Below are 16,673 nucleotides of genomic sequence, written 5' to 3'. Positions count from 1 at the left end.
TTTTACTGATACCGCAGCCTATTGTTTTAAAGTATAATTGACACAGAATAGCGGACACCCACAGACATTATGCTGGAAGAAAAGGGATGCTCAAAATTAATTAGACTCTAAAAGACAGCAACTTTCTCAACATCATTTAGTTTCTTATAACATATTTGAAAATATAATTTAAAACGCACCCTAATGTATAAATTATTAATTACGATTAAAGATTATTAAATTGTAATGTTACGGACGGAAGTCACTCTGGTTTGCATTTGAAATATGTTATAAATAAAGATGAGATTCTTGAAAGCATAAGACGGTATACATAAATGTATAAGACACCTAATTATTGCAACTTAAAAACATAAGAAATATAACTAAGAAATGCATTGTGCTTAATTTAAAATAGAAACAACTTTTCAACAAATATCATTTACATTAATACAATCTAAAATGTTTTAGAATATTTCAAATTAAAACCAATAAGTTAGTTATCACAAACAGTCACTCGTAAATACGCCCATAGCAACTCGGTGAATATTCTGATATTCAGATAATTATATTTTCAAGTATGTTTTTATATTTAATTTACATTTCCTTATTAATTATTTTGATTCATTCAATTCTTTTATATAGATTTAAACATACAATATTTCATTCGTATTCAGTATCACATGAATTCATATATTTTAGTGATTGCTCACTTAATTACCACTCTCTCAGTGATATGTGTGCGAAAAAACAATTAGCCCGATCATATTTAAGTCCAACGACAGTAGGTATCGAGTAATAGCCTACTATAATTTAATTGTGTGAACAGTACATGTGCAAGTATATGACAAACTGACAATAAGGTAGATGTCTATATACGCTTTGTTTCATACTTATGTTCTCCTAGTAGCTGATATTTTAGAGCACCTTCTCATTTCAATATTAGTCAAGATGCACCAAAACAGTTTTACACACCTTCGTTCTAGTTTCGTAAGACAAACTACCTTAAAACGAGAGAGAGTGTAACCGCGAGACAGTATGTCTAGATTTAGGGTTTTAATAACAGATCAGCCACACCGATTTCCTGTAGTAACTGAAAAATCTAATACAATATGGCTCACGTGACAATATATTCATCAATACCGTCGGGTTTATTCAATAAAGATACATATTTGAACAGTACAAATCTTTTGATGATTGATCACTTTTATACAACTCTTCAGCAAAATTTGGAAAAGATAACAGAAACTTTAAACATAATAACACATCTTTAACCCTTTTGTCACCATATTTAATTTGAAATACAATGTCTTTGCTTCAAGCAGTTTGGAAATAATGAAGAGTTTAGTAAAATAACTTTGTTATCACTAAGCTAGTGTTTGGAACATAAATTAACATGAAGTTTTGATGAAAGGTTTTGCATTATACAATCTTAACCAAGAAATTTGTATTATCGAACCAACGACGGTCTCATGCGAGTTGGTAGCAAAAGGGTTATTCTCAAATATTAATATTATATTGTACAAACCGATATTTTCATTTTTATTCTTACACACGTGAATAGGCATGCACACACATGTACATATATGCACACATTCACACACAGATACGCACAGTCGCCCACATATGCAGACTTATGCACACTCATGTAAACACTCATATATATTGTTTCAGGAGGTTTATTGAAATGATTATAAGTTCGATGAATATATTTCAAGAATCTCATTTATGTCATAATAATTCTTCTTCTTGTCTTCCATCAACCGTTTATTAAGTTTGGACACATGTTCCATGCAAATAGCAGCGTTCCGTGATTGACGATGCAATGAATAAAACTGATGATTTAACAGATGTAGAGAAAAATGCTGCCATCATGAGAATATTTTGCTTGTTGTTGCGTATAGTGTTTGCTACAATGTTAATGGTTGCTATGGTGATGTTGTTACATGTATGATGGAGACGATATTAGTTGTTATAGCAATGTTGCCATATGTAATGTTCCCTGCAGTATCAGACTTGTCGTAATTATTGTTGTAATATTAGTCATAACCAGCGTTTTCTTTTTGTTAGAAGTCATGAAGACTGCAATGTTATTGATTGTTGTGGTGATGTTGCATGTTATGTTGCATGTCATGGTGATGTTGTGGTGATGTTCATTAGTGGATATTATGCTGATTTTGTTGTTGTTGTTGTTGAAAGTTATATCGGTTGAGTTTAATAATTTCAAGAGTTGCTATGTTGATGTAGTTGCTGCTGGATGTTAACTCTAACTGCAATATTAATGCTTGCTATATTGTTGGCATTGATAGCGTTGTTGTTGTTATTGTTGTTACTGTTGTTATTTTCGTTACTGTTGCTGTCACATGTAAAGATGTCTAGAAGGTTAGTGGTGGGTGAGATATTCTCAGCAGCAAACTGAAGAACGATTATCATAACACTTAAAATATACTTCAATATCCACTCATATTACTTTGTTCTTTTAAACAGAATCTGAGAGAATGGTAAGGGATATACACAAATATTCATATGACTGTATTTCCGAGGCACACATAGAAAATTATATTATTTTAATTACAGCTGAATGAAGTCTTTCAAAAATGAATCTCAGAACTAATGCAAGCTACAATAAAAGAATCCACACAACTATTACCAACACATATCCATAGACAACAGCGAGTCTCTGTCGTCTTAATATGCATACAAAAACACAATGAGTAATCTCAGGTGGAGTGGGTTGTAAATGGTAATTTATATGGATATGCAAAGAAGAAAATATTGTTGAAATTATGGAAAGCTAAAAGCAAAGAAGCACCGTTGTCGAAAATGAGGCACCAGTTAACACATCAACAACAGAAGCTAAATGAACAACATGAAAGTAGGCAGGGTAGTCTTCAAATAAGCACCGCAGTATCTGATATTCAAACAAAACATGTACACATCTTACAAATGAAACGCAAATACAAAACAGCAATATCTTAACAAAAACTGCAAAGTAAAACTTTGTTACATCGAGATAAACGTATCTCAACGTATTGTGTGCAAAAGGAAAAAATTATCACAACATATAAAAGGATAGATAATGATATTTAAAGATGTTCCTTAAGTAAAAAAAAGTTAAAAGAATTAATTGGCCACCGAGGGACGTATTGGATAAACATGTTTCGAATAAGACATAACAGTGAACAGCTAAAGAAATTCTATTATAGCCTTAAATGTAACGAATAAATGTCGTGATCATGTATTAAACACCCGTCTATACATACATGCATACATTCATGTATACAAACATCCATTTATAGACATATTCATACATATATATATATATATATATATATATATATATATATATATATATATATATATATACATATATGTACATACGTATATATATATATATATATTCATACATATATACATATATATGTATGCATGCACACACACACACACACACACACACACACACATATATATATATATACATGTATGCATATATGCATAAATTACAAAGAGTAGCTAGTTGAACTGAAGCAACCTGAAATTAAGTGTCCTTCTCAAGGACACAATGCATCATCGAAAGTTGAACTCACTACATTATGTACGATCGACAGCCGAATACTCATAACACACATATGTATGTATATATACACATAAACATTTCTATATGAATGTAAATATGCGAATGCTTGTTTGTGTATACATGTATGAACGTTTATGATTATATATACATACATACATACATATATATATATATATATATATATATATATATAGATGTATACATGTTTCGGTGTGTGCGTATTTCTATTACTATTTATATATCTCTTTCTCTCTATATATCTACCTCGTGTGTTTCCCCACGAAAATATTTTCTCCCTTATACATATATATTTATATATTCTACTTCACGTGCAGCAAGTGTCTGTGGACTGGACAATTTTAAGTAGCCATTTCTTTAGGGAATGATATTACAGGTATGGTGTCACTATGATGCCGCTTGTCCGTCAGCATACCTCATATTTTATTTGCAACGGAAAATTTATGAAAAGATGATGATTTTCATAGTTGCACTTGGAGTTCAGTATTTCTTGGCTAAAAACCTGGCAGAATATTATTGCACACAACAATAGGGAGATAAAAGCCTATATAGATATGTTGGGTCAACTATCAGGAAACATATCTGTACTGTGTCATTTCGAAACTCGTAAATAATTTGAAAGAGAGTGGACAAGGAACTCTGAGTTGGGATTGAAAGAAACCCCTGATTTGAACAATTGAGCAAACTATCTAACATACGTAGATAATATTTATTTGCCCTATTTGAGAATTCAAACTTCATACACGTATAGACAGGTCGCCACAAATATCAGTCCGTCTTTCATTTTGTAGACAGCGTAGACTACGTCCAAACAGAGATATATGGTAGCTGTTTTACTAGTAATTCCTATATTATTAATTCCAAATTTAATTAATGGTGTGATAAGTAGGCTCATAGTGAATTCCTTGAATGGAAGCACTTTGTGCTGCAAATGCAAACGTGCACACACGCGCACACGCACATGCACAAAAAGACACAGCCGAATATATATACGCTTGGGAGACGGGAATCGTAACATCTGGTCATGAAATATGAAGTCAACAAAAGCCAAGTAACCATGTAGTTGTAAACCTTAGTATATATACATATATATATAAGCATATACATATACATATATATATATATATATATATATATATATATATATATATATATATATATATATATATATATACATATATATATATATATATATATGCTTATATATGTAATCGGTATTCAATTAATAGAAGAAAAGAAAATGGGGAGTTGAAAGTTAATCATTATTTATTTATAAAGTGATACTTCATACTTCCTACATTCATATATATATATGTATATATATATATATATATATATATATATATATATATATATATATATATATATATATATATGTGTGTGTGTGTGTGTGTGTGTTTCCTCCTCCTCCTGCTACACACACACACACACACACACATGTTTCTATGTGTATGGCTTTATGTATGTGTGTGCTGGTATTGGAAACTGCCTTGATTATGTCATAATTCTATATTCGCTTAATCTAATCAACCGGTTACTGTTATCTGAAATTTATTGTCCTAAACTTACACAATGATTGAACTAAAAAATATAGGAAAAGTGATAAAAATATAGAGGAATAACAAAGACACAAAAAACACCCATTAAAAAGAGAAATGATGATTTGAAGCTACAAAAATAATTTGGCAAACAATGAATGAGGTGAGTAGTTATAAATTATTAAATAATTAGTTAATTATTGCAATCTGACTACGAATATAGGCCAAGAATTTACGGAACAAAATAGCATTTAATATTGTTGATACTCATTAAACAACGGAGCTTTCTATATTTTCATGATTGTTTCTATCATAATAATTAGTGATGACGTTTCTTTTGTGGGGAGTACTAGTCATATTCACCGATGTGTTACAAGTTGTTCCGTGGTAATAGCTCTTAGAGCTTTCGTTAATCAGCTGCTCTTGTTTCATCCTTGGGCAACACTTGAAAATCCGCAGGAAACCAGCACGAAATTTCGAATTCATACTGAAATAGACGATCGGGTTGTAACAGCTATGACTCATTGCTGTCCAATGAGCCGCAATCCAAACGATGTTCATGTAATCTTCAGAGTAGATATCAGGATATTGATCACCAATTAGTGTGATGGCATGTAACGGCAGCCAGGATAGGGCGTATATTACTACCATGGCAATCATCATTTTCACCATCTGTTGAAGAGAAGAAAACAAATTAGAAACTATCTGCCGGTAAAATATAAACATTATTATTTTAGATGCATGAAGGACAATCAACGCTAACTGTACATCATATATGTGGTAAAAGTTCAGTATGGATGGCAAAAACACTACTGACCTCCATGAATTAGAAAGCCATGCAATAATTAACTTAGCCGCAGCTCGCAAGTGTACGTAAACAGTTAGTTTGAACCACGTTTTCATTAATTCTTCTAAACGCCTAGTAGCCGCGAGTAAGCATAAGAACCCCACTCAGCACTCCTACTGCTAATGCAGCAGAACGTCGAATATGTGACATGGCAGTAGAGAGGGCTGCATCAGTAGTCAGCTGTTACGCGTCTACAGCGGAGTAACTGAAACAATGTTAGATGAAGTACATTTATGAAAGAGAGCATTAGCCGCCTGGTGAGGAAACTGAGCCTTCAAGATTACGATTGTTAACCCCATACTCTAAGCAGTAAAGTCACTACGGTAGCAAAAATGTCGATGGACAGTGGATGGAGATTAACAATGCTGTCTGCTTTTTCTATGTGATATTACCAAGAGCTCCGTATAACGTCTTTCCATATCTTTAAGAGATTCTTAGTTACAGCCGGAATAATAGATGCAATATAATCATTCAAACTCCGCGTATAGAAATATGTCTTCAATGTTAGACATTTTTTTTTTTTGGCGGTAAACATGATACATCATCATGTTTAGAAACACCAGGTGTCATCACTAGATACGCACACCGAAGCAAAAACACTTAGGAATACTTATACAAATACGTTCAATACAAGAAATTGACCAGTAAATCATTAGTGATTGTCAAGTTAAAATTCAACATGTTATAGACAGAGACGTTAGAACGAAATCTTTAATACATTTAGTCTCACAAATATACGATGGTTAATGCTGAGTTTTTTAGATCAGATATATTCTTATCTGGGCTGACCTGTGACTAAACAACGCTACGTTATCCATAGCTAGTTAAAAGCGAAAGATTATAATATCCCAGGTTAATCTCCCCCTACCACTTTTTTTATATTTACAATACTCATGTATGTGTAACCTGTATAGTATGTACATAAATGAACTCGGCTAATTTAACTGGTTCTACTTAGATTGGAAAAAATGAGCTATATTAATGAATTTTTGAATATTATTTGATGCTCATCAATACCAGACAAACTGGCAGCGAATATATTCATATGTTAGAGAATTATAATAGCTATGGAAAACTGGGGCTACTAATTTGTATATCGTTAACATTTTATTTTAAATACCAGGCGCCTGTAAACGGAGATCTCTGTCAACACAGTGCCAAAGGATATATGTAAGCATTATAGAAGATATATAAACATGGCTACCGATTCTTACAGCATCGATCGAAAGGTGGTCATATTCTTATCTCCGAAGCTTATAGACTATAACTATCCATGAATAACATATTGAATGGGGATCAAAGATCAAATTAATCGAATGAAATATGCCCTAGAAAACATTGGATAAATTTAAAAATAGGCGAACATAAATTTAAAAATAGGCAGGCATATAATTTAAGAAAAGATAATAAGCACACACGCGCGCGCGCGCGCAAACAAAGAACAGACGCCCGAGCACACACTTATATATTATAAACCAACAGTGAATTACAGTTACCATAGGCGGTAATATTTCTGACGATTTGTGATACCTATTCCTTTAACTATGTTTAGTTCAAATAAAATTTCATATATATATATATATATATATATATATATATATATATATATATACACACACTAGAATAAGCACATAAATGCGAAACAAAGTGGAGAAGATAGTACTCGAGTACCGGAGGTAGAATAGTATGCTTTATTAATAAACCTGCGAAGATATCACAAAAATTGTTATACTGAGTTTCATCACCCAAAACTGTCCGACGAACGGGAACGTGAAACGCTGAGTAACAATTTGTGTGAGATTTTTGCAGCTTTCTTAATAAAGTACATATATACTAGACTACACTGCAGCCGTTGGGTCACTGATGGTTCAGGTTATAAAGCGTTGAAGCTGATTTCAGCACTACATTGAAATAAAAGTTATTTTAGTGATGATTCAGTGAAATATTTCAATTTGCTCGTGTCATCACAGGTCTGACCTACAGGATCATGTTTAAGATTTTATTGTTTATTTACAGCATCTAATAGAAATAAAATTTCCGGGATGAACGCCAGTAACAGCATTTATGGTATATGAGCACAGTTCCGACAAAATGGAAACGGAATTGTTATATAAAGTAAACATAAAATTAATAGTAAAATGCCTCCATTTCAGGGTCACGTTACTTCCGGAGTATTTTCTCATTATGCACCGTTTTGGCTATTTATGAAGGTACCGCAAACACGCCTATCTCTGGAATCCGTTGTCCGATTTACGCGCAATTGGTTTTATTCCGTTTGTATTCTTCTTTCAGGCGTATATTACTTTGAGAGTATTTTCGCGTTGTGCGCTGGTTTGGCTGTATTAAATTACAGATAAGCACTCACTCAAGAAAACGCACAAACTAGACTGGCATGACTACAGATGTGTAACCTTTCCAGCTTTGATGCCTCAACTTCTAGAAATGGATATCATTTAACGAAATTTTGTATAAATACCTTCCAAACATTATAGATTACGATTATAAAGAAATTTGTGGGGAAAGAAGTTTCGAAAAACGAACTTTCGGATCAGGAAGCCCAAAGAAGTCAGTACTACTCCGTCTTGATGGGGATTTTTCCGTTTTTGTTTTAAACCACAGACTTGGAAATCATGTGGGCAGGGAAGATCGTTTTATGAAAAAATAGTTAAAAGAATGTTTTGAAACCCCTAATTCATCATCCCACTCATTGATACATGAGAGAGTGAAAACGGAAATTGGTTTGGAATGTGCTAAAACAATAGCCAAATCTCCATTGAAGCGTACACCTTTTCTTCTGAAAATATCTACGTTTTTTTTTTTTTTTTACCGAAAGACTCCTCTGATCGTTTTCAAAATTAAAAGAAATTGGTTAAAATCTGTCCAGACTGGGATGGTGAAGAATTTTCAAAAGTTTCAAAATCTATTTTGCAAAAAAGATGTCTCCGCCATCGTTTTGAAGGCTGTGGTGAAATAAAAGTTGAGAGAAATCTCCGTCAAAATGAGGTAGTTCCAACTTAATTGCTTTTTCTGATCCCAAAATCCTGTTTTCGAAACTTTTCTCCCCACCCTATCAGAAAAGGTTCCAGTACAATTTTTTTTATAATCGTAATTTATACCGTTTGAAAGGTATTTATATAAAATTTCATTAAAAGAAATATATTTTCCTGAATGTTATAACGGAAAAAAGCATGTGTTTGTATGGACATGCGCGCTTACGCGATTCCTATGGACATTTTTACTCCCTTACCTTTACTCGCTCCCCTTACATAGCGGTGATTCTAATAGCTCTAATTGTCTTAATAACGGTCAATCACACAATAATTTCTCTCTGTTTAACGGTCATTTTCATAGCATTTTTTTCGATGGCCTGATAACTGAAGAGATACCGGCGTGGGTTTCTGCCCCGACATCCGATACTCGGAGGTTTATTATGGCCACCGAATAATTGTTTCATATTATATTTACACACAGACACACACACACACACAAACACATTTATATATATATATATATATACACACACATTTGATTTATCTTGTATTAGACCGTCTCGTTATTTCTAACTTGAGCAATAACGTAGTAACATTATTTAAATCATTTCTATATCTTGTTTTCGAAACTAGTAAACTTAATCATGAACATTTTATTTCCGTTCCATTTGTTATGACAATAAAGTTATTTGTTGTCAAATCTAACACTATCAGATTATCTAGCAATGTCAAAACGGATTTGTACAATGTGATTACGTGGCAACGAAAATGGATTGAATTCAAAGTAACTCCAAATCGTAGTCCTTTCAGCAATAAGCCAATAATTATATAGAACATACATTTATGGAATTAGTTTTGAACTAAGTCTGTTTATTTTAGGAAATATCTATTGATTGGAGTTTCACTCCTTTCAATGAAAAGAATCTTCATATTTAATGGACATTTAAAAATAATACTACACGAATTTAATGATTAGTGAGGTTACTATTTAATCCCACCTTGTATCTATTTCAGTAAGCTCGGTGCGTATTTAGACCTTCTTTGAATGTCCCACAAGATTTTTGAAACACCTCCAGCATTCAGTAATAAAGAAAACTGATCCTGGACAGTAAGCATTCTGCACAATGTATTTCACCTTTATATTACATTTGCTTAGGTTATTGACCTGCAGCCATGCTGGAGCACCGTCCTTAAGAACTGTTAATCGAATGTATCACCGCGCATATATAACTATATATATATATATATATATATATATATATATATATATATACACTTTTTACTCTTTTACCTGTTTAGTCATTTGATTGTGGCCATGCTGGAGAACCGCCTTTTAGTCGAGCAAATCGACCCCGGGACTTATTCTTTTTAAGCCTAGTATTTGTTCTATCGGGATCTTTTGCCGAACCGCTACCTTACGGGGACGTAAACACACCAGCATCCGTTGTCAGGCGATGGTTGGGGAGCAAACGCAGACACACACACGTGCACACACACACACACACATACACGCACACACACACACACACACACACACACACACACACACAAGCACACACACAGGGTGTTCAAAACGTTTCTCCGCAGTGATATTTGGAGCAATTTTGAGAAAGCGAATTTTAGAACCAATATGTTTTGAAGACACCATCAACACCGAGAGATATTGCTCAAATATTGTCTATCCATTTATAGGTCGACTCATTGAAAGTGAAATTAAGAATGCATAATTTCAGCAAGATGGAGCTACAATACGTACTTCGCGCATCGCCATGGCGCTACTTCAAGTGTTTTTCGGCGAACGGATTATTTCAAAGGGACGTTGGCCACCAAGATCACCTGATTTAACAGCGTCATACATTTTTTTCTGGGGTGCAAGTAAAGGATTAGTGTACAAGAATCGCCTGAGAATCATTAATGCAGCTAAAAGGCGCAATCATAATATTCACACGGTCCATACCGCGTCAGACACTCCAAGATGTATTTCAAAACATGTATGGAAGAGTCAACTTAAGTATGGAAAATGAAGAACGATACTTTTAACATCTCTCCCAAATTTTTTAAAACTCTTGTGAAGTCTAATATATTCTTTTGTAGTCTTATATCATCTTATAAATATGTAGTTTGCAATAAAACACTTACTGCGGAGAGACGATTTGAACACACTGTATATATATATATATATATATATATATATATATATATATATATATATATATATATATATATATATATATATATATATATATGTGTATATATATATATATATATATATATATATATATATATATATGTGCATATATATATATATATATATATGTGTATATATATATATATATATATATGTATATATATATATATATATATATACATGTGTATATATATATATATATATATATATATATATATGTGTATATATATATATATATATATATATATATATATGTGTATATATATATATATATATATATATATATACATATATATATATATATATATAATATATACATATATATATATGTATATATATATATATATAAACGTATATATATGCATATATATATACATATATATACATACATATATGTATATATACATGTATATACATACTGATACATACATATATACATGCATACACACACACACACACACACACACACACACGCATACACACACACATATATATATATTCAGAAATACTATTCAGAAATGAGCAGTCATGTTTGGAAAGTATTATATTACTGCTTGTTTATGAAAACGTGTGGCTGAGAATCACGTCTGGGACAAAATATTACGTCTGTTGGCAAAGGAAACAGTTTCTGATTATAAATGTATTTATTCCAGTAATAGAGAATCTGAGTTGGGTGCTTTATAAGATCTAGAATCGTGTTCATAACCAACTTCCAGAGGTAAAATAGTCTCATTGAAAGGAAAGAAGAAAGCAACGAAACTGAGTTTAATTTCATCATATTTTGGTTGTCATCCGGAAATATTTAATGGCGTTCCTCATAATTTATAAAGTAATGACGTAATTATTCAACCGTGAATTATTCAACATACAACAATAAACCTACTTTGACTTTAGCACGCACGTACAAACATACACAGACAGACAGACAGACACACACACACAAACAAGCAGACGCATATGTAGTATTATTAAACTACGAACACAAATAGGTATGTATATACATACATAATTATTTATCCCCTCTTAAACGTGGATGTTCTATTAGAACACAATACAATGTGGCTTTATACCGTGAGAGAACCTCTCATATTGGCTCTTGGTGCAAATTGCACTCTGGTTTATATTGATATCAGGGAGATATAGCCCCACCGCCTTCAGAGCCGCGTCTACCAGACAACGTGATTTCGACCTGCATCGGCCTTGTCAATGGCGGACGATTGATTTTAACAAGCCCACTTTCTCATAGCGATACTAGCATTTGTTCTGGTACTATAATTGCATACATGGCTGCTATATTTAACAAGTAATGTCGAAGTCACATGAAACACTGGCCTCGGCGCCGGTGGGAGCGTGTATTAGTCGCAGAGTTAACGCTATAAACAAGACCATATTTTGTATTAACAGCGAATATCCGATGTTCTCTCTTCGTAACAACCGTAGTATCGTTTATTCTAGCAGAACACCCTCGTTTAACTTGGGAAGAATAGTCGCTGTATTATTATGGCTTCTGTTAATAATTATATATATATATATATATATATATATATATATATATATATATATTTACGTGTGTGAACGTGTGTGTGGTGTGTATGAGTATATATGTTGTGTGTATGTATGTTTATATGTATGTACGTATGTATTTATTGATATATGTGACTATACATACACACACACACACACACACACACACACACACACACACACACATATATATATATATATATATACATATATATACATATACGTATGTACATATATATGATATATAGATATATGTTCATAATATCAATCTCTATATCTATATTATAAATACATAATATATTTATCATTTTTATATATTTGTTGTATATATATATGCATATATATATGTATGTATAGATATATGTATATATACAAATATATATATATATATATATATATATATATATATATATGTTTGTGTGTGTGTGTGTGTGTGTGTGTGTGTGTGTCTGTGTGTGTGTTTAAATATATATCTATATATATATATACACCTAAATATACATACGTATATATATATATATATATATATATATATATATATATATATATATATATATATATATATATATATACATACGTATATATATATACACACACATAAATACATACACACACTCACCACTCCTCCCCCACACATATACATACACACATGTAGCTGCAGTCGACGACCATTTTGATGCAATTACCGCGGCTGTCAGAATGTAAATTTAGTAACGGCAGCTGGTATTTGAAATTAAACTTTAGATGAAATAACGGGAGGAAATGATTTCAGACATATCATAGCCGGAGTAGAGAAGAGTTGGCAATTAAAGGACATCGCATTTATGGGATGCCATCTGAGGTAGAAATAAATGATATTGTGAAGTGGTGAAGATAATGATATTTATTTATCATCACCATAAAGTAAAAATATACAAAACTGCCATGACCTGAGAAGTGTCATAATTCGATTGCAGCGATGGCTCTAGTCATCGTTTTCTTTTTAACTCGACTAGAGCTATAACCAAAGTTGATTCAGCGACGAAAATCCCGGCTATTGTTTCTAGGTATAATTGGATTAATCCATCTACATTAAAGCTGTCTTTAACCGGTTGATGGACGGACTGCATATATGATACCCCGTTATGTCATTTGATTCTGGTTGGGTAATGAAATTTGTCAAGAGTCATTGCTATAATTTTATTCACTACGAAGGCACCGGTATATAATATGATTTGCATTGGTTTGATAATTTCCCGCGTTTCTTGGTATTGTACGTGTAGCTATGCCAAGGCCACCCATGGCAAAATAGAACTACAATTAAAAGCTTTGCAATACTTCCCATCTCTAGAAATCCGTTTATCCGATATCCCTTGAACATTTATCATATACTGTGCAATAATCTTTCTACTCTCTGCAGTAGTGACCAAAGAATGGTCTCGCATTTTATTTCTTGCTTACTACTAACTTATATTGTTAGTTATTTATTTCAATACCCATGATTGTTGTTGTTTGTCTTTTTATAATATTCTGAATTTATATTTTATCCTCTGAGTGCACAAATAAAGTGCAGTTCTCTGTGTCTTCGGTATTTACAGTGTCTGCTGTCAATGTAATATATTTCATAGATATAGAAAGTACTCTACACAATATATGTGTAATTCTCGACAGTCGCAAATGTTGTACGGTTTGTATGTGTTTTAGTTCTCGTACACTCTGTAATATATTTGTAGTCCATTGTAGTGTCATGTTCTGCATAATCTGGATCTTCGCTAGACCTAGTTTTGGTTATGGATACCTAAGTGTGTGTTTTTCATACTCTCATGTCATTTATTAGACTGTCTCTAATGTGCAGCATTCCTGTTGTTATTCCAGTTCATCATATATTTTCCTATAGTGCTACTGGCATGAATATAAATTGATTGGCTCTTTGTCATTGAAGCAAACACACAGAAAATTTAAATATTCATACATGCATAGTATGTTACGGACCGGAGACACCAGTGAAGATTGACTCTATAGGAGGTAAAAAGAACAATATGGAAAAATAACAAAACGTAGTCATCATTTTCAAGAAATTTTATAGTGATAGCAGTATTTGTCTTAGCATTATTAAACAAAAGCAAGTCTTTGACTTCGGTTGAATCTCGTAAAACAAAATAACACGAGTAATCTATGCTGCAAATATTAGTGTTTCTGGGCCTGTCGATCACATTGAGGATCTGCTAATGAGAATAATAACATATTTATGACTTGTAAAAATGGTAGGATATCCAATAGACCCTCAAAAGACCTTATGGACAAAATCTTGTGATGCAGTCGTATTGGGGGTTGGTGTATTCATTTTTTGTCGTCCATTCGTAAATCAGTAAATCTGTAAATTTTGTTCGGAAATAATGTACATTGGTAAGCACATTAACATGTAACATTAGTTTCTATCATTAACAAAGAAACGCATGCCTACAGCAATACATCTGGAAAAATATGAGCCTTAACTTTCAATCAAGCAGGCATTTTTACGTGTTCTACATTCTGGAATTGAGTTTTTAGCATGCAATAGAGCAAAATGCACGTTATCCTTATCTGCGGGCAACAATTGTCGTCATCCTATGATGATTACTCTATATGTGTAGAGTTGTTTCAGAAGAGGCAAGAAACACAGGCAACTAATAGCAATTTCGCTTTTAGTGACAGTAATTTTTTTAATGGCAACATTAAACACATTTCCTGACGGAGAATATATTCTGTAAAGGAACAGTTCAAACGGTTAGATCAATAAATACATAAGTATGCTGTATACACGATATGGATTAACAAGCTCTATAAAGTCCAAAAATTATCTAAACCAGCCAGCATCAGCCATTATTTCGTATTACCTGGAACAGCTTCTGTCTTGCTTTGCAAGAATTATAATCGAATATGCACCTATGATAAAGTATTGGCTATAGCGTCACTTTATGTTCCAGCGCCTGGTCAACTACCAAGATGGTGATGAATGTATCAAGCAAATATGAAGGCAAAAAGATGTGAAGTGAAGATTTAAAGAGAAATAATGAGAAAATAAACAAAACCGAAGGAATATGTTTATAGCATAACAATTTCTGTAAAATTAATTATTCAAAGAAATCTTCACTCGATGATCAATAAATAGAACCAAAATGCAATAACAAATGTATAATATTCGATAGAAGGCCAATTCTTATCTGATTGATTTATTGTTTGTCTGATGTTATCATGATTTATTCTAAACAGTAATTATCTTCATTCCGTCTTATTTCATAAAAATAGAAACTTAATATTGTTTTGCGGGTATATTATTTCTTATATGTAATTATTATAAGGCCAACAAGACGAACGTATTCATTAGCATCAACAACTACAGAACATCTCACCGTCTATCAGGGGAAAATGTATGGATATACAATACATACATACATATATATAATATATATATATATATATATATGTGTGTGTATGTGTGTGTGAGTGTATGTGTGTGCGTGCGTGTATATATATATGTGTATGCATGTATATATGTACACATGTATGTACGTATGTCCACATGGAAGTATGTATGTGTATGTATGCATTTATGTACGTACTACGAATGTATGTGTGTGTGTGTGTGTGTGTGTGTGTGTGTGTGTGGTTGTGTTTCTTACTATCGACTGAAACAGCAATGAAATATTTCTTAATGAGAGAAATATTACACGATTTAGTTCGAAACAAATACAGTTGTTTTGTTTTCACAAGGTTTCAATAATTTGCTAGGGCTGTGTCTATCGCAATACATATATATTTACATACTAATAAATACGCAAACATGTATATATAAGTAGTAAATATGATGGTATTTGTATATTTATGGATTACTGTAACATTGGAAAAATTTATGTGACGAGATACAGAGTATATTCACATGCAGACATAAATTCGTGTGAATAGTGGCCGTGTGGTAATTAGCTTGCTTACCAATCACATGGCTTCGGGTCCATTCCCACTGCGTGGCACCTTGGGCAAGTGTCTTCTACTATAG

General features: G+C 32.4%; 1 protein-coding gene across 3 annotated transcripts in view; it reads right to left on the bottom strand.

Moving 5' to 3' along the window:
- Positions 1-4,928: 4,928 nt before the first annotated feature.
- LOC106880835 (RYamide receptor) overlaps positions 4,929-16,673 on the bottom strand; it is a 437,431-nt gene continuing 425,686 nt past the window's right edge. For all 3 annotated transcript variants that reach the window (XM_052973294.2, XM_052973297.2, XM_052973296.2), the window contains one exon: positions 4,929-5,781. In XM_052973294.2, coding sequence (XP_052829254.1) covers positions 5,380-5,781 — 402 coding nt within the window. In that variant the 3' untranslated portion in view covers positions 4,929-5,379. The remainder of the gene's footprint in view (positions 5,782-16,673) is intronic.

This window comes from Octopus bimaculoides, chromosome 15, assembly GCF_046866305.1.
Source record: "Octopus bimaculoides isolate indiv1 chromosome 15, ASM4686630v1, whole genome shotgun sequence".
Lineage (NCBI taxonomy): Eukaryota > Metazoa > Mollusca > Cephalopoda > Octopoda > Octopodidae > Octopus > Octopus bimaculoides.
Note: the sequence above shows the minus strand (reverse complement) of the source record. Positions and strands in the feature narration are given on the sequence as shown.